This window comes from Anas platyrhynchos, chromosome 5 (assembly GCF_047663525.1).
Source record: "Anas platyrhynchos isolate ZD024472 breed Pekin duck chromosome 5, IASCAAS_PekinDuck_T2T, whole genome shotgun sequence".
Lineage (NCBI taxonomy): Eukaryota > Metazoa > Chordata > Aves > Anseriformes > Anatidae > Anas > Anas platyrhynchos.
Window position 1 is genome coordinate 12,628,843 of NC_092591.1, and position 24,506 is coordinate 12,653,348.

Genomic DNA, 24,506 nt, shown 5'->3' on the forward strand with positions numbered 1-24,506 from the left:
AAAGCAGTCCTGTTAGATCTACCAGCATACGGTGTTTGTGGACACCTGGATGGACGGTGTCTTGCAAATCACAGATAATACAAGAATGGGAAACCTCTGGCAAATAATGCATATTATTTGAGCCAGCATGATATGATTTCACAGTTACCAGCACAAGCAGTATAAGTGAATGTATGTCCTAACCTACACCATAGGACCAGGGAGCAAATCTGCATCTCCTGCTCGTGCCTATTGTCTTACAAAGAGCAGCACCTCCCAGCCCTATTGTGCGTACATATTTGCTTGGTTTACACACTCCAGACCTGATGCTGAAAAGTGCTGAGCTCTCAGCTTCCTTTAAGGGCACCAGATATTGATAGATGGCTGGAACACTACGAAAGAAATAGACCTACAGTTAATATTATGTTGTAAAAGAAAAATAATCCCAGATTGAAATGAATAAAGCTAATTCATTAAAGATAAATAAAACAAATAAATTGCTGCAGTCTCAATGGAAGCCTGAGGGCAGCTATTTTTTCTTAAACAAACTTAGCTGAGCTTCTACAAGGCAATATATATTGCAACTCTGGCAGCTTGCTAAAATATGAGTATAAAAACTCCTTCAGCATAAGCAAAGCTGATCAGTACTTTTTTTTTTTTTAGAGCATTTATTTTAGAAGGATTTGTAACTCAAACTGATTGGAGATTGGAGAGTTTGTCATTTTACTTTGTTTTTTTTACAGTCAAATCACAGTCCATTGCAGAAGGGTCTTTATATATATATTTGTTGCTACAATATAAATACTGAGTCAAAATGTTTTTCCAAAGCAAAAATGGAGAGTGCCTGATGTGATTCTGTGACAATCTGTGCAATTTAGCAGTTTGTTATCGAAAGCGTTCTCCACCTGTTCCCTGCAGAGGGGATACTTCCTACATGCGCACACGTGCACACGCATACACACCCCTATCCATCACACCCAACTATCCACCTTCAAGTGGCCTTTTTTCCTCTTCTCAAAGCCCAGCCTCTGCCTTCAAGGGGCTGGACAAAGCACTCCTCTGAAGTGTCACTCCTGTTGTCAGAAGTGTGCTTGGCAGCACTGAAATAAACCAGGCTCCGAGTGTATCAGCGGAAACCTGAGTGTCTTTGAGCCAGCAGGTCTGTTAGGGTCACTTGTGTCTCGGAAGCGCTGCCGTACCGATGATGTACAGCAGTGTAGGGTTTTATGGAAGAGATCCATCAATGCTTAAAGGGGGGAGAGAGAAATCACAGTTTATCTTGGTAAACCTCACAGGAGCTACATTTTCTCATAAACCCGACACTATTTGTCAAGAGGGAATGCCTCAGGTTCTCTGCAGGTGTTGCTACTTCTTGCAGGTAACATTTTTGCTGTGGAAGCAAAGTCTGGTCAGAGCGCTCCGTTCTGCTGTTTGTACTGGGGTGCTACCGAAAGTGGTGCTGAAATCCCGAGGCTGCAGGGAGGGTTGCTTCAGCTGCTTATGGATTTCGTACTTAGGGTGTGCAAGGGCAGACGCATCCCTCGCCAGAAAAGCGATTGCAAATCCTCTGCACAACATGGAACATGGTGTGCAGCATACACGCTGTACACGGCGGTGCTGCCTCTAGTCACAGCGGGCCTGCATTCGCCTCGCTCCTAGCTGGTGACCACCTCGAACCGTGTTAAAAATCCCCAAACCCGCGTTTCTGAAGGAGCGAGGGCAGCTCCCAGCCCCGCTCTGTTTCTACCTCACAAACTCCAGCGCTCGGAGGCGCCGCCAGGGGGAGCGCGGGGCTCGGGGCCGCCCGCCCGGCCGTGAGGTGCCGGGGGCGGCCCGGGGCGGGCTCGGCCGCAGCGCCCGGGCCGTGAGGCGGCGGCAGCCGGGCCCGCACCGCCGACAGGGCGGCCGGCAGGGCCCCCTTGATGGTCCTTAGGGTCAGCTCCGTATTAAACGATTCTGTGATGTGCTGGGCAGATTCAGCCACACCAGCCTCTGCCCAGTCCATCCGCCTCACAGCTCTGGCACAGAGTTCACCCCATGGCAAGAGAAAGCCAGAACGGGTCAGCACAGGGAAGAGGGGATGAGCAAAAAGCTGGGTTTATTGGCACATGGTTTCCCCTGAGCTAACCTCAGCGGGTGTGTGTGTCGATGACATGGTTCAGCTACAGACTATGCCGTCTATAAAAACCTGACATTGTTCAATAAAGTACACCAGCTCGCAGACCTTGTCACTGGGTTAGTGTGGTGCCCAATACAAAACTGTTTTTTAAGCAAGCGACTACATAGCTACGTTTTCTTCAGGTAGTCAAAATAACTATTTAGAAAGGTCCAGTTAATACATACAGAGAAGAAACTAAAAGTTTTATTTTTATTATTATTATTATTATTGAAAAGTCTTCTGTGGGACATGGAGCTCTTTACTCAGAAAACACTTTATTTAGGACAAAATTGCCAAACTTCCTCATTTTACTTCCAGAGCATTAATAATAATAATAATAATAAATAAATAATAATGTTAGTGTCTAGAAACCAGAAAAAGAAGAGTTAAAGCCTGTACAGAGATGTGGAATTAAGATACCTCAGACATGAAGCCTGCTCTTCAAGCTGTCAATAGCCAGTGGGAAGCATGTGCAGGTGTTCCTGCTGTATTTACTGTGTCACCTGTTCTTTTAATACACGGAGGGAGGAAGTAGCTGGGTTGTGCGGCAGAAATATGTGTGTGCTGGGAAACCAGCTGGTGGAAAGGCACCTTTGGGTGGGGAGGCGTGAGTCTGACTGTGTGGATGAGAGGACCAGTATGTCTTGTTTCAGAGCTGCATCTTTCAGTTTGTGTCCTCAGTGGAGCAAAGGATTTTTGTCTTTTTACCCTGAAAACTGCTAGCAGTGATGCTGGAGGTGAGTATGACCTGTACTTAAAGCTATGTAAATGAGGTATGTGATGGTACCCTGTACAGAGCCAGCAATTGTGCTCCTCCTACTGAGGAGCACAATTAACACGTTTCCATGTTAAAAATTTCTCTCAGATAGATTTCTTGATTCTTAGAAGTCCTGAACAAGTATAGGAAATTGCCGGTGAAAGGAAGACTACAGCCAGGAGAACCTGGCCATATGAAGCATGTTTGAATCGCCATAAAGTGCACTGAGTACATGGGTTTGTAGAACTCAGACACAGTTGTTATGATATTCTTTACAAGGGCTATTATTCCATTCTCAGGTGAGGTTAAAATCCACCCTCCTTTTCCTCCGTGAATGATTCTAACCCTGTTTGCACTTCACTAGGGTGCTGTAAAACAAAAGGTGCCAAATGGTCAGAACTGGATAATACCTCTGCCAATTCCGAACAATTCAGCCTTACTCTAAAGCTGGCATTTCTCGTTTGTCTGGCATCCACAATTACTCTTAAATTAGTATAATTTGTTCAGTTTATTATAGAAATATAAAGGGTGAAATTCTATCCTCAAAGAGAGATGCCAGCTCACTGGAGACGGGAGCTTTTTGTTCCTCTCATGTGGTAGGGCTGAGCCCGTAGCAATAAGCTACATGAAGGCAGTGCGGTTGCCTGCAAAGGGATGCTCACTTTCAATGCGTAACTTACCCTGCGCACCAGCCTATTGGATAAACTTTTGGGGATGAAGTCATGTTTGTTTTCTTGTCAACCACACGGGCTGCCCCACTAATTTGCTTTTGTAGTCACCCTAAGAACTACTGAGCAGGAAGTGACAGACGAGTGTCATCACTGTCCTGTTGTCTTTGGCTTCTCCACCAATACTGTCAACAAGACAAAGGATTAGAGCCAATTAAAGGTTTAGGCTGAGATACTGATGCATCTGCTCTCTGAACAATTCCTTACTTACAGAAACATGTGACAACCTTACTCAGATTAACAGTCCTAACTGGGCTGGACCCTGCAACCTTGTGTGTGACCACTGGCCTCACGTTGGAGCGATGGAGAACAGAGAGTTGTCCTTCAGAGACAACTGAACAGAGACAACTGGTTAAACGCCTGCTCTGGGCAGAGCTGCTTTACACCATGCTCCTTCCACTCAACCTGCTTTGTTCAAGGGTTTAAATTTAGACCGCTTAAGAGGAAAAAACATTTAAAGAAAACCCCACAGGTTTCTAGCAGTTACGTGTCAGTGTTTTGTTTTCATTTTTGTGGGTTTTAACCCATATCATTTCACACAAGCAGTCTTAAATGGTTAAATACGACTAAAGTACGAGATGATTGTGTTGCAAATATCAACAGGGAAAAATTTTCCTGAAAGATTTTTATGCTTTTTTTCTGCCACTTGCAACTTCCAACTGTGCTAGGTATTTGTAAGGGTAAGAGACTAAGGAGTGAGTGAGAGAGATTAAAAAATGAGCAAGAACATCGGGAAATAAGATTGTCTTCTGAGCGTGGAGCTGATCTGAGTGGGATGTGGTCAGTGGAAGGAGCGATGCTAGGGACAGCGAGCACCAAGGACGGACAGTGGGTCAGGTACGGGCTTGCACAAGAGCACAGCGGGAACAAGAGCAGCACTTTAATTTGAGGTTGTGCGTGGAGAAACATCACCTCTCCCTGTGAATCAGAGAGGCTGGAGAGGAGTTTTAGGCTTAGCAAATCCTTCGCCTGACTTCCTTACCGAGGAGCGCTGATTCCCCGTACCAGACGCAGAAACTGGGCCGCAGACTCCCAGGAGCGAAGCACGACCCAGCCCAAGGCTGGCTGCTACCAGGGCAGCTCGCCCAGGGCTAGCAGAGCCCAGGGGCTGCGTGCCAGGCGCTGGCCACCCGCTCGCCCTTCTGAGCTTCCCCGCCTGGGAGCTGCCCGCACCATCGCGCTTCACCCTAAATCACATCCCACTTCGGGCTGCGGATTCACGGGATCACCAAAAACCGTTCCCCAAGCCCCAGGGCGACAAGCCCGCAGTGCCGCTGCCTCCCTTCCCTCCGCGACCACCCACCCCCCGACGTCGGCAGCGGCACGACGGGGACCCGACCTCCCCCAAACCTCCCCCGACAGCCCCTATACCCTCCCCTCATCCCCCACACACCTCCCCCGGCCCCCTTCGTGCCCCCGGCCGCCGGGCGGAGCCCTCCCCGGGGCACCCCACAGCCCGGCCGCCCCTCGCCCTGCCTCCGCCCCGACGGGGCGGCCGCGGCCGGCGCCGCCCCACAGCCGGGCCGCCGGGCTATATAGGGCGGCGGGGAGCGGGGCGCAGCGCGGCGGAGCCATGGGCAACCGGGTGGCTCGGGGGGACTTCGAGTGGGTCTACACCGAGCAGCCCCACACGCAGCGCAGGAAGGAGATCCTGGGTACGTCGGGGGGGGGCTGGTCCCGGGTTGGGGTCTCGGGGCTGGAAGGGGGCTCTGGGGTTGTTCCCCCTCCGGAGGCAGCACGGCGAGATGCCCCCCGGTTTTAGTGCAGCAGGTGGAAGAGCACGGGGGAGCTTGTCTGCCTCTCCCAGACAACACGCTCCTGGAATTTCTTTCCACACAGTTTCCTCCTTCAGCTCGAACTGCTCCGCTTGTCAAGGCAGCGGGGCTTGGCTGGGATCCCTCCTCAGTGCCAGATCTTTTTGGTGGCGGTGGCACGAATGGGGATGTGGGTGAGCTTGCCAGAGAGCAGCAGAATTCCCTGTTGCTGGCTTTGTCCTGGCAGTAAGGAGGTACAGCTACCTTGTTTTTTCCTGTTGTGCAGGCAGCATTTAACTGTACATATAAATATGTTGGCTTGGGGGATTTGGAGTTTTCTGAAGCTGAATTCTGAGAAGAACCAATAATTCCGAGTTCCTGCAGAATATTGTTGAGTATTTCCTGATTTTTTTCCCTTCGGCATTTTATCGATAAAGAAGACTTTGACTCATTTTTCCTTCCCTCCGATCAGCAGGATAAAGTTGTTTAAAGATCCCTCATAAAGGAAGGGGCTGGGGCTTGTGGCTGAGGGCTGGGCAGGGGCTGCGATAACCAAATGCCGTCTCTCAGCTCCTCTGTGCTCTTGTAGCTGAATCCAGGATGGGTCTAAGCTAGAAAAACATTTCCCATGTAGTTACGGTGGTGGAATATCCTGGTACAGGTCTGAATAGTATCCAGGAAAATAGCTATTACTCTGTAATAATGATAGAGAGTCAAATGATATAATTGTATAAAAATGTTGCCCTTTGGTGTCGTGCCGCTGATGCTTTTGGTGATGGGAGCAATGTTTTGGTGAGCTCTGGGTAGGAGAGTGTGTGGTGGGGCTCCTCCTGGCTAACTGCCTCCTTTCCACATCTTGCTTGGAGTGGAGTCTGCAGCCCGTGGTGAAAGGCGGTGCTGGAGTGCGTGGGCTGCCTTACCCTTGCCTTGGCAAACTCTTTTTTTGGGATCTATCAGCCTAATGCTTGCAGAGGCTTTGCCCCACACTTGTTTTGGGCTCAGAAAGAGCAGCTGGACTCAAGGTCTGTCTCCTTCCCCCCAGCGAGGGAGCAGGAGGAGCGGTGGGGAAGTGGAGATATGGACGAGCTGGGCAGAAAGGGTCACGAATCTAGTGTCATGAATGCCAAAACGCCGCCAAAAGTTATTGAAACTATCACGACATCCCGTGTGATATCAGTGTAATCACTGTCACCGTATTGCTCAATGCCTGAGGGTCAGCAAACCCTGGTATTTAAAGTGTACTTGGCAAAGTATCTAGCATCTGTTGAGCAGAATACGATTCGTGTACCTTTTATACATATGAACATTCATCCATAAATATCCCCGTATTTTACATTTTTGTGTACAGCATTGCTTTAGGGACAGAAGCATTCCATGCCGATAAAGGAAGTACTTCCTTCCCTGTAGGTTAATGATTTAGTAGTTAAGTACTGAAACTGGATTGTTTTCTGTTTAGGCTGTAGCTTTTGGAGATGTTGATCTCTCTCAGGCATGGCTACTTGGATTTTAATGCAAATGGAAAATTATCTATAAGGGAAGAAAATGCGGGGAGCTTGACAAACACATTAGGCAGCTTCTTTCCACAGACGCGCTATTTCCTTATGCTGCTTTCCCAACCTGTTTCTATGGAGTAACCGAGTTTCGTGTCCTGGTTTAATTGCTAGCAGCCCTGGTGCCTCTATGACTTTTGTTGGTGGTGATGATATATCTGAGTGACAAAAATGCCTCTGAGTTAGAGAGATCTTTTCAAGTACTGGTGGTTCAAGCTTTCTGGCCATAGTGGTTGCAGATTCCCAGGTAGCAGCCCTGGCATATTTGACTCAGGGGTGATCCTTGGGGCAGATGGTTATCCGCTGGGCAGGAGGGCTGTGTGCCGACTGGGCTGGCTGGAAGCTGGTTTATAGCAGGGCTCTGTTGCAACAGATGAGCCTACTAGGGGCATGATTCCTAACTGATACAATTACACCACCAAATAGATCCACATTTTGCACAAGGGAGAGGTAATGCATCTTTTTCTGTCCCTTACCTCTTTGTAGTATTTTCCTCCTAGCCTCTAGGTATTAAAACATAGCTTGTGCTTGGTACAGCCTAGGTGCCAGCTGCCTCTACGGTACTAAGGAGCTCGTCTCCCAAGCTGGCACTTCAATCCTACTCTTAAACTCATGGTCATGTTAGCCACGTTTTTTAGTTTATTAGACCAAATTGTTTCATTGTTTCCCTCTAACCCTCCTCTTTATGGAAAGCCTGTTACTGTCTTGTGCCAGAACTGAGATTTGTATAACATTGTGGAAAGCTGTGTAAGGGAAAGACCTGGCTGAAAACTAACCCAGTGGAAGAAGGGCTTTCATCTGCTGTTGGAGGGAGAGACTAGGTGTAATGTAGAGGGGATATCTGCTTCTAGTAGAATTAATATTTCAACATTAATGGCAGTAAGGGTCTATTGGATTAATTCATGTAGTACTATGATTTTACGCAATTTTTTTTTCTGTCTTGAGAGAAAATGAACAGACTTACTGCTCAGGTGCTGGTAACACCATAAGCACACAATGAATGGTTATTTCATCTGCAATCAGTTCTCCAAATGCAAGCAGTGAGCAATATGTTGTGGCATGGGAAGAATGAGATCCTGTATGTGCTGTGTGTTGGATCTAACTTCACAGATACTGTAGGTTGGTCAGAACGTGCCTTGTCTCTCGGGTTCCTTAGAGAAGCATCTGTTTGCTGCTGAGGATGAGGGCTGAATCAGTGTTGCTCATGATAGACTGGGAGTAGCAGAGAATGATCTAACATCCAAGCATGATTATATACTTGGTTCTTTGGCAAGTTATTTTATAGCATAGATGGCGTAGATGCTTTATCCTGTAGGAATGCTGAGGTATTAAACTGGGAGGGACAGAAAGGACACAAAGTAAAGGCCAGAATCCATTTTATTTTTGCGTTTAGCCAATTTCTGGGTATAACAGTTTCCAGACAATAGGAGTTTTGCTCATTTATTTACAGATTAGTTTAGTATTTCTTACAGATGACTCCTCTGCCTACTTAAACTTCACATTTATGAAAAGTCTGATAAATTGCACCCACTAAAATGTGCAAGATGCATATCTCAGTAGCATAAATCAAAGCTCTGAATTACACATGCTTCTGGCAAAGAAACTGAGCCTGTTTCCCCTTTATACTGCAGTACGTGGGCACGCTGCTGCCACTGATGTGCCTGTTCTCTGATCAGAGCATTCAGAATAGCTGCCGTCTCCGTGCTCATGCAAATTCCCTTTGGGGATCACCTCCAAAATAAATTGCACGAGCAGAAAGACCATGTCCTGGGTGTTCGTGGTCTTCTGCTGACAACATATTACGAGAAACTGAAGGCTTCATCATGCTCCATGCTGCATGTTTTTGTTTGAGGTTGTTGGGAGCACTCTTTCTAACACTCCTATGTCCCTTTACTCCCAGCCAGCTAATAACCAAGCATAAACAAAGAGGTCATAGCTGCTGGACTAGTGGTGTGCTGACACCATCCACCTCTGTTATCAGCACCGTGGCACCACCGCAGCGCTTTGCCTCTGGTGGGCACTTCTGTGTGACCCAGCTCCCTTGGGCCTGGCAGCGCGAAGCAGCTCAGGTGCTCCTGAGGGGCAAATAGAAGTCCGTGGGTAGTGGATATGTAAAACGTCTGAGTAATTAGTTGGGTCAAAAAGGCTCCTTATTAGTTTGCACGCTGGAGGGGGCAGGATATGAGGGAAAGCAAAGCTTTTGTCATGCATGCTGTCCTCTGGGTGTGTCCTACCTGTGTCCTGGCTCATGTATGGTTTGAATTAGATGCAACTCAAATGGGCCGTGCTGCTTGTGAGCATGTTCACAGGCTGAGCTGCTAAAAAGCAAAACACTATCATGTCAGCAGTTATTTGCTTGTTTGTTTTTGGTACAAATACCTGCTCTGATATAAGATGTAGTGTGGTAGAGCCAACGCCCTGTGCCTGGTATCTCTTATTTGATCTGGCATGGGCTCATATCTAATAGAACATAGTCCAGGACAGCAGCATCACAGACTTTTTTTTCCCTCCTTTTTAACATGCCTTCTGAAAACATTGTACTGAATAGTATGCCCACTGTGACTATACCTGTATGCTGCATTTGCGGTCAAAGTAAAGGAAGATGAAGAAATTAAATTCCTTCTCTTGGTGCTACTACCTCTCATGGATGTGAGCACTGCTGCTCCTTTAACTCCACCACTTCTGTGTTTCTGAACAGCTCCATCGTTTGCTCGTGTCCAAATCATGTACAAATCTTGTACCAAAATGTGCAAATGCTAAGTATGTGGTGTCAAAGCAATGACAATTTGTGCCTGTTGCCCTCACTGAGGTCTAACTGGGTCTCTCCAGAGTTATCTTAAAACAAAGCTTTATCAGTGAGACCAGAGAATAAGTGAGGGTTCAGAACAAGGTATTTGTAGAATCATAGCATGGTTTGGGTTGGAAGAGACCTCTAAAGATCTTCTAGTCCACCCCCAGCATTGGCAGGGACATCTCTTGCTAGATCAGGTATTCACTGTCCCCTGAGGAGGAGAAACACCAGGAACTGGTGACTGCTTCTCTAGGAACAATTACTCCAGCCCTAACTGGGGATGGCTGTAGAACTATGCTGAGTGCTCCTGGACTCCCGGAAAGGTCCTCTGACTACATTTTTTTAAGCTTGATGTTCTTTGTCAGTGGTGTTTCAGAATGAGGCACACCTCTAGAAAGGTAACTGATGCTTACACACAACAGTGGAGTGATCTCTGCAATTGTTAATTTGGTAAACAAGTTGTTTCAGAATCATGAATGCTTTTGAAAATAAACTCTCAGCATTTGTTCTCTCTTGACTACTGTTCTCTTATCCACACTGTTGAACAAGTGGGAAGTGCTGTATTTCATCGTCCCGGTGAGTTTTCAGTTGCTCTGAGTTTATGGCATGGAGACTGCGGAGCTGGTTGGGTTGGGCAGAATTATTAACTACTGCTGCATACTGTGCTAAAGTGCTTGCACTGCTTTTTCACCGTGTGCTGACCTTGGAGACAGCAAAGTCATGTTTCTGCACTGCTGTACATCCACCCCAGTATGCCTGCTCTCCCAATGGCAGTGTGTTGGCTCTCTGGACAACTGGAAGCAGTGCATGGGGGTAAGCTGTCTGCTGGGCTGAGCTAACAAATCCCAGCAAGCTGGAGGCTGAAGCAGGTGCTGTGGAGACAGAGTAGCTGAAACTGTCCTGGTTGTACTCTGAAGGGCAAATCCTGGTCCTCTATGGTCACATAACTTTGTGTTTCTTCATTCCTTTTTCTCCCCTCTACCTAGAACAGCAGAATATTTGTTTGTTTTTCTCATGCTCCTGTTCCCCATCCATGACATGACTGTTGATAAAGAAGAGCTCACTATAAATTATATTTTATGACCATCTTCATATGCTCGCCCTGACCCAGTGCTTGTCGGGAAGCAGTGGACTCTGGCCTTATAGAAACTGATCGTGTTAATAACGGAATAGTGCTTAGGAAGACAAAGAGAGGAGATTTGGGAAAGACCAGCGTGATGCAAATTCATATACATCTTAGTGTGAAACTCCAGCAGGCTCCAGAGGGAGAGTAAGTTTGGGAAGGGTCAGCATTCAAGGTTCTGCATTTGCAGCCCTCCCAAAACGAAAGGTCTCAAGCAGACCACTCCACCGGTGGAGCTTTGAGCCTTCAGGAGCTTTGCAGCTGCACCTGTCAGCAGCCTCCTGCAAAGAGGAAGCAGTTATCAGTATTAATGATAAGCATGCACTGTTTCGGCTTAACTATTACACAAAAATTTACTGTTGGATAGAAATTTTATCACATTCAATTTAATATTAAACCCTAGCAAGTTACTTCATAGCTGTCATTTGTGATGAATGCAAGCTGCCCGCATTGCTGCTTGCACACAGTGCTGCTGCTGGTTACTGCTCCGAACTCCCTTCTAGGTAAGCTGCAACAACAATAAATAGGTCAAAACTTTTGGTGTTCTCAAATTACAGCATAAAGCATTGCTTAGTCATTTTTCTGCCCACTTAATATATATATATATATTTTTTTTTTTTTTATTTTTTTTTTTTTTTGATAGAAGTGACCTGATTTGGCCAGGCAGAACAGATTGGGCCATTTTGTATCTGTGCAACAGCCGGTGTGGTAGCTGCAGTAACTTCTCTCTACCAACTGCATGACTGAAAATTTGAGGTTGCTTGATTTACTAAAGGAATTTCTCACTTTTGGACAGAAACCCCTAAGGCGGACATTAAGCTATATACAAATATTTCTATAATGGACTTCCTGACAAGGTCATTATATGAAGTTATTTAAAGCAGGTATCCTGGCACTTTGTGTAAAACCTTTAGTACCTGTCTAGGTATGAGGGAACAATTTCTACCATGTTACCACTTCTAGTGTGAAAAAGTATAATTTCTAAAACTGAAAAAAAAAAAAAAAAGGACAAAAACAAAACAGTGAAAATAAAAATCTGGATTTTAAAAGAGATTTTTGTCAAAAAATTAGCGTAACTTGTGAATGTTGTGTTACTAGCGCTTTCCCACCTGCCTGAATACTTCTAATGATGGTTTTGTCCCCTTGTCTGTACAAGGGGAAGAACCGAGGATATCCCTTCTCTCATCATCATCCATGACACTTAATCTTTGTCTCTTCACATCTGTCGAGCCTGGCTGCAGTTGACCATCAGGCTCTAAGGTTGTTGGAATAGTTGCAGAGCATGACAACCTGCTTCTTTAAGTCCTGCTGCAGACTCCTCAGGGTTCACTCCTACAAAAAACAACTCATTTGCATCCCCCACTCAGTGCCTGGCACTGCTTCCAAGGTCACATGAAGTTATGTGTATTGTCTCCAGTGTTTGTTTATAGTACATACAGCTGCACAGATGCGAATCGTCCTAACCTCATTTTATGGCATCGGTATCACAGTGATAGGCAGATGACATTTGATTTTCTATTCATAAAATGTGCCTATCAAATTTGTAGGGACACATTGTGTAACCTCAGGCTCCAGAATGAGTGACTTGTCCTACAGTCTTATCTATGAGAGCTGCAATTATTGATAAATGCAGAGTATGAGTAAAAACAGGGAGGTTGATGGGTGGGCAAAGGCCATTAAACTGGAAAAATTCCAGTGCAAGGTAGCACTGGGAGTGAGAAGTGGGGGGTTTGTAAAGAAGAGATGTGGATGAAAGAGCAGCACCCAGAAGATAAGCTGGAATTCTTTATGTATATATATATATATATAAAGAATTCCAGCTTATATATATATATATATACATATATATATATATTTGGTGGCCATCCAATTGATCTTTTACAAAGATTGGTAAGCTGGTCCTGTACTGACATGAGTCAGACCTGGCAAGTCTAATCCGTGTCCCTCTAATCCTGTATTGCAGTACTTGTGAGGCTGCATGTGGGATTAGCTATGTGATTTTTCATGCCTCTTTCTGGTATGTGACTTGGGAACGCACTGATCAATGGAAACATAGGGAAGAAAAAATCTGTATCTTAAAAATTCCTGATAATATTACTTATTTTCTAGTGATGTTAGCATGTGCAAAGACTTGTGCACGTTGTAAGCACTGGCAAACACTCACTTATGAAACTTTTCTTAATGCTACAATTGTCATGTAACCACAGAGTAAAACCAGGAGAGCCTGTTGCACAGCCCTCTTGCCCTGCTAGTATGTCTGAAACCAAGGTGTGGAAAGGATTACAAAGGAGGCACCTGTATCTCTCCTCTGCTGAAAATAGCATCTGGATTGGGCATAAAGAAAGAAAAGTGGAAAAACTTGACAAAAGATGCTTTTTGAGCTTACTTTAATGGTTATTAACATCATAATACTCATCCTCATGAGGGTGCATGGTGCCACTTGTTGACCATCAGGGTCATCCAATATATGTGCACACATGCACTGGACATGAAGCTGTAAGTGGGGATGGAGGCCATGCAGTAATAAAGTTTTTGCTGTAGTGGTAACTTTGCCCTGGAATTCCTATTTTATAAATCTAGAACCTCAAATTTAAGGTGACAAAAATAAAGAGCACCAGTGTTGATTGTTTACCTGTGAATTAATGAGATTTTCTCTGCATTTTTCTCCTTAGCAAAATATCCAGAGATCAAGACTCTGATGGGACCAGATCCACACTTGAAGTGGATTGTATCTGGAATGGTTTTTACGCAGTTTCTGGCATGCTATCTGGTGAAAGACTTATCTTGGAAATGGATTTTCTTCTGGGCTTATGCTTTTGGGGGTTGCATCAACCATTCACTGACACTAGCTATCCACGATATCTCACACAACGTCGCCTTTGGGAACAAGCAGGCCAAGTGGAACCGATGGTTTGCAATCTTTGCCAACCTGCCAGTCGGTATCCCTTACTCTGCCTCCTTCAAGAAATACCACATAGACCATCACCGGTACCTTGGTGGGGACAGTTTGGATGTGGACATTCCCACAGACTTTGAAGGCTGGTTCTTCTGTACACCGCTTCGGAAACTGCTTTGGCTCTTCCTCCAGCCTTTCTTCTACAGTCTGAGACCGCTGTATGTGAACCCCAAAGCAATCACACGGATGGAAATTTTTAATGCCATTGTGCAGTTTTCTGTTGATCTTACCATTTACTACCTTTGGGGGCTCAAACCTGTTATTTACTTAATAGCAGGCACAATTCTTTGCATGGGTTTACATCCCATTTCTGGGCACTTCATAGCAGAACACTACATGTTTTTAAAAGGATACGAGACCTACTCTTATTACGGACCTCTGAACTGGCTCACCTTTAACGTAGGCTACCACATGGAGCACCACGACTTCCCCAGCATTCCTGGGTCCAAGTTGCCAGTGGTAAGTACAGCATGAGCACAGTTGACTGGATTTCTGGCTTCTAAACTGACGCAAAGCAGTCACTCTAAATCATAGATGATTCTTTTTTAGAGAAAGGAAAAAAGGAGAAAGCTTTCCGAATTTGTTTCTAATTCTTTCTTTTTAACCAGGGCATTGAGAGAAATGGCTGCCAAAGTGCTATAATATGTAGGTTATTTGGAGGAAACATGAACTGAGCCTCAGAGGGCTCGAGTAGTTGTGTGGTTTTGTTTGTTTGTTTGTTTGTTTGCATTATAAGATCCTCAAGCAATAGTCTAAATTTCTCTACTGCCTTTCTTCAGCTACCCAGTTTTGACTCTCATTAAAGAGTCTTTAAAAGAGCAAAGGCCCATCTGAAGTGAGTCAGGAGGCAATCACCACTTGAAAATTGTCTAATGATCAATCTATGTATTAACTCTATTGCTTGATTAACATCAAACAAAAGTCTATTTTTGAGATGACATAAATGCTGGGGCGTGTTCCAGCTTGACACAAATAGCACTAGGAAATAAATCCCCACTCTACATGACTAGTTTTAGCTCTGCTGCCCCACCCACAGAAACTGAGGGTGCCTGGTCCATCAGAGGGAAAGCACCATGGCTTTGCTCTTTCTAAAGTTGAGCCCCCTGTTGTTTACATTTTATCAGTTGTGGGAATCAAATTTGCAAAGCCCAGGTGTCTAGGAATGGTTTTGAGTCTACCACCAGGAATGTAGCTGCTCTTCTGGATTTTAATGCGAGGGTTCCTCGGCAGTTGTGCTCGCAGTGCCAAAGGTACGTGACTTTGAGTATTACTCCTACACATAGATCTTCTGGCATAGCAGGGAGGAAACATCTTCTGCTGTTTAGGAGATACTGCAGAAACATCTTCCTGAGGAGGAGGCAGAGCTGAGGAGGCTGAAGCTCTGGAGCTGTGAGCTCCATGCTAGCACAGACACAACTTTTATGGCAAATTGAGTTTGGGAACTCTGCTTTATGGGTTAATCTTCCTCAAAAAAGGTTTAAAACAAGAAGCTATCCAGCCTGCAGTTCTGTTTAATGCCTCCCCTTGAGTGCCAGAGGCCTGTCCTGAAGAAGCTGGCTACTCCCAGTGGGGTTCAGGGCAGCCAGCGTTCACGTCAGGTTCTCCCATCGGGCACTCCTATTGCTGATACACCTGATAGCTCAGCTGGGAAATGCATGAGCTTAGCTTTAGTTACAAATGTTCAAACTTGTTAGATAGGCTTAGATACTTAGATTACTGAAATGTAAATACAACAAGAGAAAGAGGTTAAGCTCTGTATCTTACACAAGGGAGGTGAGTGACTAATTGAACTTGCTGGGACTGTTGCTCCAGACCTAAATGAGACCTGAAAAGCTCTTCCCCACCCACATCACAAATAGCTTAGCGTAATTTCTCGAGGCAGTGTAGCAGCTGGAAGTGTCTGCACTCCCGTGTAAAGAGGATGGAGTTATTAGTTGAATTTCATGGACTTGTTTTCATGTGTTTCTAGCTCTAGGGCAACTGAGACTTGCCCTGCTGGTGGAGGAGATACCAGGCCTGTCAGTCGTTTTTGCCTGATAGAACAATATGGAAAACTTGAATCTTTGACAAGTGAACATTTGCAAGTGAAAATCTATTATGAAAGGGGAACTCCTTTGTCAAAACAGCTGTTGTAGAAAACAGTTTGACCATTAAAACATTGTCTGTTCTTTACTGCAAATTGAGAACAAAAAATTTTGCCTCTTTGGTTGAAGGAGAGGGGACAAACTCTCTCTGAATTGCTTTAATGCATGAACTTCATAACAGGTAGAGGAGGAATCTCACCTTGCTTAAATGGTCAGCAGATTTTTCACTCAGCAAAGATGTATTTTTTCCACGTAGTCTTCAAGCACTCAAACGTTTAATAATTGAATTGCTTGATTTGGATGACTTCTCATTTCTTCAAATATTGGCAAACAAAAAGTGGAAGAAAGTCTTTGTTCTTGCGTGAAAGAGAGCAGGGGAGAAATAGGATCAGAAAATAACTGGATCTTAAGCTTGGAAAGTAACAGGATCTTCTGCTTGCTTATCAGAGAAGTAAATTTTGTCCTTTATTACAGGTGTCCTACCCAGTATGTTCTGAGTAATATGTTTGCCACTAGAAAGACCTTTACCCTGGGACTGTGAAAAAATTGAAATATAGTAGGCTGTGCCATAAGCTGCCAGAGAGTGACAGTGAGTGACATTAGTGTGCAGTAAGAACTTGTCCCGCTAGTATAATGAGAGATTACACAAGAGATCACGAAACTTTTCATTGTATGAAAGATCTCTTTAAAAAATACCTATAGACTTATGGCCAGATTAGCCTTTGTGTGAAGCCTTAGAACAGCAAAATTTCATTCTTCACCAAGTGAGTAAGAAGATGCATTCTTTATTATCTTAAGGACTGAACAGACTAACAGTGAGGGGAGACAGGAGAACCAGAAGGAACTCAGTACTCGTCCTACAAACAACAGTAAAAATTGCTGTGTTACCAGAGGCAAACAAGTTATTCATTAAGCTTGTGGGAAAAGTGGAAGACATGGTACGAAACCAGATTTATTAGACAGACAAGACTGGAAAACATGGTAGATGTACTCCTTCTGCAATACAGGTTTCATTAACCCTGTGATGGCCAGGGGGGCTAGCTTGAGTTCTTCTTCCTCTTCAGTCAAGGAGTATGGAGGGAACTCCTGTACTCTGCTTTCTAGCACTCTAAACAATTTTCTTATCTCATGATAAGGATCTCTAACTCCTGGATTGCCTCAGGACAAAAGGTCTGTAACACTTGTGGTGAAATACTAGGTTGTATTTTACTTCCGTGTCTATCTGGTGCTGTGGAGCGGGATGGGGGCATTGCTGTGTGCTCTACAAACACAAAACCAGAAGCAAAGTTTCCACCCAAAAGATTCATTACTTACCTCCTTGATCTACTTGAAGGAAAGCACCAATATACCAGGTGCCAAGCGTTGGCTTATTGTGGACATTGATTTTGGGTTGTCCTTCCACAGTAGCTTTCATTCACTTCTAGCTGCTATCTCTAAGAAGGGAGGAAGAAGTTGAAGCAGACGGGCCTTTCCAGAGCAACAAGGAGAGCTTGGAAAGGGGAAGGCAGAGGCAGGATGTAGAAATGCTTTGTCACAGTACCATCCTTTTTGAGATGATGGTAAGACTGGTTGCAAAAATTGCTACCTGGAAGAACTGCCATCCACAGGTCTTGTGCTGCACCCAGAATGCGACATGGGGGATGCCTTTTCTAGCCTACAGTATACTTCATAAAGATAGTTTGATGTTGCATTTAAAAGGGGACTGCATTTAAAGGGAAAAAAAATAAATCACTTCCTGCCTACTACTCTGGAAGGTAATGAGGAGATCATTTTGTTTTGCATGTGGAGATGCTGAAACAAATGGTAATCCATAAGCTAGTTTTGTTGGGAACCTTTTTTGTGTACATCCATTGTAGAAGAGAAAATATATATATTTTTTCTTTTCCCTCCCATATACTAGTATAATGAAAACAAGCACCAAATATGCTTCCTTGTCATTTCCATAAAAAAAATCCTTCAGCTGTCCCCTCTACCTACATTCACAATTTTTTTCCTCTTCACCATTCCTTTGTCAAAAACATTTTATCATGGTTTATCTTTTCTCCCTGCTTTCTGTACGTCTCATGCAGTTTTCCTGCCTGGAGCACAGAGACCTTGCAAAAAGTGCAAGCTCTGCCTGCCTTCCTCCACGAAGTGCTGCTGAGCACAAAGCTAAACAGAGACAGGAGCAAAGAGCTACTGAGCTCTTGCCCCACAGATGGGTAGCCCACTCCAGTGCAAGCCCTGAGCCATCTTCTCTGGTTTCCAGAATGAACTTATTCAAAAAGAGATGGCACCATACCCTGTTGGGAGGTGTTAAACTGATATGCTTGGTGAGCAAGCAACTCCTCCATCCCTTGATGCTGGCAGGCTGCTTGCCAGCCAAGACTGGGCTGCCTGCTTCCAGAGTATGGTGTGCACGATCACAAAATTCACGCTTCCCAGTGGAAAGCTTCCTGGTGGCAAAACTGTTTTGTGGCAATTGGGGATGACATTTCTTGTTTATCACGAATGGGAATAATTTAATGTGGTTTTCACTTGGATAACAGCTGCATTCCTTTGGAAAATAGGAAAACTATGGGATCTCCTCAAGTGCTCAGCCAGGGTAGCTGTGTACCATAGGAAGCTTTTGGGGATGGGGACCTGGGACATCCTTTGTGTCTGCATAGGGCCTCACTGGTGACCTTTATTCACCAAGGAGCTTACAGTGTGAACAGTCCTTTCTCTCGTCCTCTCATCCTCTGGCTGTTTAGTTACCCAGCTGGGAAAGAGGAGGATGCAAACCCCAGATTAAGTCATTTCTTACTGTGGTTACAGGAGGAGAGCAGGGAATTAAATCTGCATCTGCAGAGCTCCTATCCAGTGCCTGGAAATCACCCTTCATCCAGCTATTAACAAATGCATCCAAGGGGAAATGTTGGTGTTGTCTGCATCACACTGAAAATGAATCACCTCTGAAGTACAGACCAACACTTGAAAGCAGGATGTAGGAAATTATCAGGCAGTCATAGGTATTCGGTGGCAGGCATAATGAGACCTGAATTAAATCTCCCTCCTCCAACACAACACTACCATGCCACTGGCACAGGGAGTGCACAAGGGCTGAAGTAGAGAAGTAAAAGATCATAACAAAACTTGTGTTACCCAACCAGCCTCACAGCGAAGTGACTGCTAGGGAGCTGAGCTAACCACGTAACCAGCAGTGAGCAGCGCTGGCTTGTAATTTACTCCAGGTTTCACCTGGAGTGCTGTGTCCAGTTCTGGGCTCCCCGGTACAAAAAAAAGACAGGGATCTCCTGGAAAGAGTCCAGCGGAGGGCCACAAAGATTATATGGGGCCTGGAGCATCTCCCCTATGAGGAGAGGCTGAGAGACATGGGTCTGTTCAGCCTGGAGAAAAGAAGACTGAGAGGGGATCTCATCAATGTATATAGATACCTCAGGTGTGGGAGACAGAGGGATCTTTTCAGTGGTTTGTGGGGACAGGACAAGGGTCAATGGCCACAAAATGGATCATGGGAAGTTCTGCACCAACAGGCGAAAGAACTTCTTCATGGTGAGGGTGACAAAGCACTGGGACAGGCTGCCCAGGGAGGTTGTGGAGTCTCCTCTGGAGATATTCAAGGCCCATCTGGACACCTACCTGGGCAGCCTGCTCCAGGGAACCTGATTTGGCAGGGGTGTTGGACCCAATGATCTCTTGAGGTCCCTTCCAACCCCTACAAGTCTATGACTCCGTGATAATTTTGCTCCGGCTGTGAATCTTACCTTTTCACAAAGTGCTGCGTTAAGACTACACCATTACACGGTGGATGCAGACTAGTCCCTCCTCCCAGAGGGCTATTTATGTGTAGCTCTAAATTTACAATTTCCCTGGAAGTCTTTGCTGGGCTCCTTGTAGCTGGCTCTGAAATTCTGCAGTGTTTTTAAAGAGAGAAGTCGTGCTGTCCAGCCAGACAAACTGCTTTAGCACAGAGCTTTGTTTGTCTGGGAAGTATAGTTTTAATAAAACAATGCTCAGATAGGTGTTTTTATTTTTTTGGTGAAATGTACTATAGATAACACTGATACCCAGGAATTCTCATAGTTCCCCAAACCTGCCAGGTCTGAAACCTCTGTCCTCTGGTTCTGACCTTGCTCCTCCTGCACCACCACCCACGGAAACATGCAATGCTTCTGTGGTGGCAACAGTTTTAAAACGTGTGGATTTGTAACAGGGATAAAACTTTGTGAAATTCAGGATCTACCCAGGAGTTTTGCAGCATTTTTAACACTGGGCTGAAGAGAATAGACCACCCCCAGGATCTCCTCTGCCTGGAGGAGGTAGCCCTTGCAGGTTTGCATGGGGGTAACAGAATGGAGAAAAAACAAAACAAAACAAAACAAAACAAAAAAAAAAAAACAGGCAAGCATAGCCCAGGCTGTGTCACCGGCATTTTCTCGATTGCTATTTCTCTCCTCGACAGAACCCTCAGCAGACAAGTATTGCAAGCCTTAAATACAGCATGTTGGATTGCTGGCAATTTGTAGGGTGGATTAGTCACCTCACTGCGGAGAGCTCTCCACCTCCCAAGTGAGAGAAATTTGGTTCTGACTGAAGGCAGAGGTCCATCATCTAGCACTGTGAGGCAGAACTTGCATCCAAACTCGAAGTATCTAAATGGATTTAAGTGTATCTTATTTGGCTGAACTTCAGGAACTTCAGGAACTCACAAGCAATAACAAGTAACTCCAGGTTAGGGCTGTGCTATCAGATCTGAAAAGTGAAATACACCTGACACCGTGCAGCTAAACAGCTTTTTATCTCTCTTGTTCTTCCAGGTGAAGAAGATTGCAGCAGAATATTATGATAACCTTCCCTATCACCAGTCCTGGATTCGAGTCCTGTGGGACTTTGTTTTTGATGACAGTATCAGTCCCTATTCAAGGGTTAAAAGAAAATGCAAGCTGGCAAAAGAAGATTAACGGACTAGCTCCAGCTAGGAGCTGCACTGGTATTTGGTTTGCTTGTTTGAGTGGTTTGAGTGTTGTGTGGGAGGAGAAGGATGCTCCTCTGTGCTGGCATGACGTTGCTATGTGCTCCCTAGACCAAGAGGATAAGTGCCTAAGTTGGATGCACTATTTTAGATACTATTTTGCTAATACTTTTAAATAAAGGATATTTGTATATGTAACCCTGAGAAACTATGCTAGAGCAAGCTGCACTTACATGAATCTTGGTCTAGACTGTAAGTTAACTTCCTGGGACAAGCTTTTCCCAGGGCTTCAAATGGAGAATATTTGGTGTGTGTGTGTGCGCAGCTGAGGGCAGGTTTCTCTTCGTGCCAGATGTGATGTAGATGCTTTGCATGCACAGGACCATGGAAGCAGGGATGACTGGCGTGCAGTAGCAAATGATACTCTAGAAGAGAACACAAGGGTGCCTGTAGCTCACACTTCTGTCTAATCCAGTGTCTGATGCCTGACAATGGCTGGTGATAGAGATTTTGTGTATGAAATGTGATATGTATGTATTTTTGTACATTTGGATCATTATTTTAGTAGCTGCTGTTTGTCCTTTATTCCAGAACTTTGTTTAAACCTTTTCTCAAACCATTTCTGTTCTTAGGATCTAATATTCAATGTAGTTACGTGGCAGGGATGAATTGTGGAGACTCAGCACATGATACTCGCTCTTCCCTGCACTCTGGAAAGCTGACTACTAATTTCTGTCCTTACCAAGCGCTTAAAGGAGAACAGATCTATAAAGGTCCTCTAACAACCTGACAGCTTAATCCCTCTAATGGTTTTGACTGTTTTTTCTTCTGGAAACCCATGTACATTACAAAGGAAAGGATTATTTTACAGTCATGTTGATCCCTCAGAGTACACTGTTAGGCCTGGGAAGCCCAATTTTCCCAATAAACTCAGTTTTGTCCCTCCCTCCTGCAGCCCTGGATCCAGTGAGTCATTCTGGTGCAGTCTTCTGGACTTGCGTGAGCCAGGCACAACAGGCAGCTGAGGTAGCCTGTGGCAGTTTGGGTTCCTCCACATACATTTTCCTTTTCCTGCAGTTTCCTCATTCCTCTGGTTTTGGCAGTCAGGTCAATAGCCAGGCTTGCTCAGCAGTGCAGGATCCTCTGTGACGCAGGGGCTGAGCACCAGTTTGTTCACAGATCCTGGCTTGGTCCCTGGGTTGGGCTTCTGGAAGAGCAGAGGAAGCGCAGATTTCTTCTGCCACTTCGCTGAAGTGTGCCTTTTCCCCATAAAAGAAGCTTTGGCAATGGAAGCCCCCATTAGCTTCTTTGTGTCAGCGCTCGTGTCAGGGAGCTTGGCTTTTTTATTAATTTACTCCAGTGCTGCTGGCACGTTGTCATCATGTATTCAGCTTCCCTTGTCCTTAGCAAGCTGTTGCTCAACTCTCTTAGCCAATTTAGCAAGCTAATATAACAACCATAATAAAGATTATGCTGTGTTCCTCAATCTGACTTTTGTACTTCTCCTCCATGGGGAGTGACCTTTCTCCGGTTCCCTTCGCTGCTCCGTGATGCAGTCACCTTCATGATCTGCACATTACCGGCCTATCCTGACACAGAGGGTCCGGTATAAACCCGGGGGAAGTAACCAAAATTGTCAGCCGCTTCTGACCCTGCCTCCCATCAGCATTTCAGTCGTGGTCCCACCTTGCTGTGCCACAGTGCCCCTGCTCGCTGCAGGGACTGGGAGCTGCTGGAAGTGCTGGTGCCTGTGGGTGTGCGGGGCAAGCTGAGCTTCCATGAGTGTGGCTGCTGCTGGAGAAGATTGGGGTCTTGTCCTCCCTGTGGCCACTTGTTAAAAATTAATACAAATCCCCTTCATTGTGTGGCCATGCAAAAAGAGGAAAAATGATGGACAAATAGCTGTCAGGGAGACGGTCAATGCCCTTTCAGGTTTCTGATGCTCTAAAATGGCCCTGGCTGCTGTGTGGCAGCAGAACCTCCACAGCCTGGAGGGGCGCCCTGCCCTATGGCAGGAACAGGCAAACTACAGCAGGTGCTGTGAGGGGGAAATCCTCTGGCAGTGCCACTATTGCAAACACCACCTCCTGGTGCCTTCCTGTCACCAGAGCCACCAAAACACCGGCTCTGACCCCTGCTAATCCTGAGCTGTGCTTGGAAGCAGCGTGGGGCATCAGCTGGAACCGGGCAGAGCCCCGGGCCTCTCCTTGCTGCTGTTCCCTGTCCCTGGGACACGGCTGGGTGTAGAGCTGGGTTAGCACCTGGCGGGGGGATGAGGTGTCACTGCTTGTCAGCCAGGCCCCCTGCTTGTCCCCGTGCACCTTGGGGTTCTGCTCCCACTAAGCGGCCCTGTGCAGACTTCCGTTTGTTGTCTCAATCACAGGAGGCCTGCAGGGATAGCAGAGGGTAAGAAAAGCTCACGTTCAGCAGGTTGCTGATGTTAACGTAGGGGCACACCGCATCCAGGCCTCACACAGCCCGAGTGGCAGCAGTTTTTGCTGACCTTAGGCACAACGCAATGCTCTGAGGCAAAACACAAACCGTGGCAGTTCCTCAAACATCTTCAACCTTAAATAGAGTTTCACAGAGCAGTTGTGACCACCTGCAAGGCAGCAGTCTAGGAAAGTACTTGCCATTGTCAGGTGTGCCGCTAAATGGGTTTATAATTAAGGAACACCTCAGCTGTTGTGTGAGATTTATGCAGCTGACTATAATAATCTTCACCGTTACTGGTGCCTGGCTGTGTTCTTCCCACCAGAAAGTCTCTTCCTCCTGGTCCTGGGGCTGCAGTGTTGTGTTGCACATCAGTGTCTTTCAGCTTTATCTCCCACACGGACTTCTGTCCCACTGTGCTAAGCCAGCCAAGCGGGAAGCTGGCACTAAACAGCCAGCGCAAATCAGGCCTGGAGCTTGTGCTTGAAATAAGTTTAAATTTCTCCCCTATTCCCATATTTAATCTACAGTATAGCTAGAAAGAAAGAAAAAAAAAAAAAAAAAAAGAAAAAAGAAAAAAAAGAAGGGCTCTGAAAGACAAATGGGGCTGCTTTGAAGGCTGCTGAAGCATAACCACGGGCTCTCCATGCCAAAGCAGATAAAAGTTTATAAGTAACTGCGAGCCCGCCCTGCCCCTGCCTGCCTGGGTGTCCTGTTGCTTAAAGGCAGTCGCACAGATCCCCAAGACGGTGTAGGTTGGCAGGGCCTTTGGGGGGCACCTGGTCCTCCCTTGCTCAAGCAGGGCCACCCAGAGCAGGCTGCCCAGTCCGTCCTGCCCCGTCCTGCCACACTGCTCTGCGAGGTCTGGGGGCGGCCACTGCCTCTTGAGGGCTCTGCTCCTGAAGCAGCTCCTGGGACGTGGCCTTCAACACGAAATCTTCAGGAAGGCCTGAAGCAAGGCAGGGGGCTTGAGAAATGCTGGGCTGACTTCAATAGCTGAACTCCGATTGCTTCTTCCGTTTACACAAAGCTGTTGAGAAGATGGTATCACGGCTGCTGCCTTGTAAGTCTTGCGCTGAACCAAGTCGAGCAGAAATTCCCAGGATTGCACTAAAGAATGGGAAGAATGGCACTAAAGAAAAAAAAAAAAAAAAAGTGTGACCTGATATAGATACAAGTGGGTGTGTGCTATTAAGTGCTCAGCCGTGCCGACGCAGCATCCTGTACTCAGATATGAGA

At 45.8% G+C, this 24,506-nt stretch overlaps 1 protein-coding gene and 1 long non-coding RNA gene across 2 annotated transcripts; one reads left to right on the top strand and one right to left on the bottom strand.

The window, feature by feature from the left end:
* The first annotated feature begins 5,141 nt into the window (after nucleotides 1-5,141).
* Nucleotides 5,142-22,320, top strand: DEGS2 (delta 4-desaturase, sphingolipid 2). Its single transcript, XM_027457500.3, has 3 exons — nucleotides 5,142-5,277; nucleotides 13,513-14,255; nucleotides 20,680-22,320. Exons 1-3 carry the CDS (start codon nucleotides 5,196-5,198, stop codon nucleotides 20,821-20,823), a joined length of 969 nt encoding a protein of 322 aa, XP_027313301.1. The 5' UTR covers nucleotides 5,142-5,195; the 3' UTR covers nucleotides 20,824-22,320.
* On the bottom strand, nucleotides 22,091-24,043 carry LOC113843683 (uncharacterized). The gene is made up of 2 exons (XR_005266109.2): nucleotides 23,338-24,043; nucleotides 22,091-23,222 (listed from the first exon to the last, which is right to left on the bottom strand). It is a non-coding gene; the product is annotated as an uncharacterized lncRNA (long non-coding RNA).
* Between the last annotated feature and the right edge of the window lie 463 nt (nucleotides 24,044-24,506).

What these genes read in the sequence shown, in the direction of transcription:
- DEGS2 (XM_027457500.3), top strand. Translation starts at nt 5,196, where the DNA reads ATGGGCAACCGGGTGGCTCGGGGGGACTTCGAGTGGGTCTACACCGAG. An exon ending in GCGCAGGAAGGAGATCCTGG is followed by an intron (nt 5,278 to 13,512) that starts GTACGTCGGGGG and finishes TTTTCTCCTTAG; the next exon opens with CAAAATATCCAGAGATCAAG. An exon ending in CTGGGTCCAAGTTGCCAGTG is followed by an intron (nt 14,256 to 20,679) that starts GTAAGTACAGCA and finishes TTGTTCTTCCAG; the next exon opens with GTGAAGAAGATTGCAGCAGA.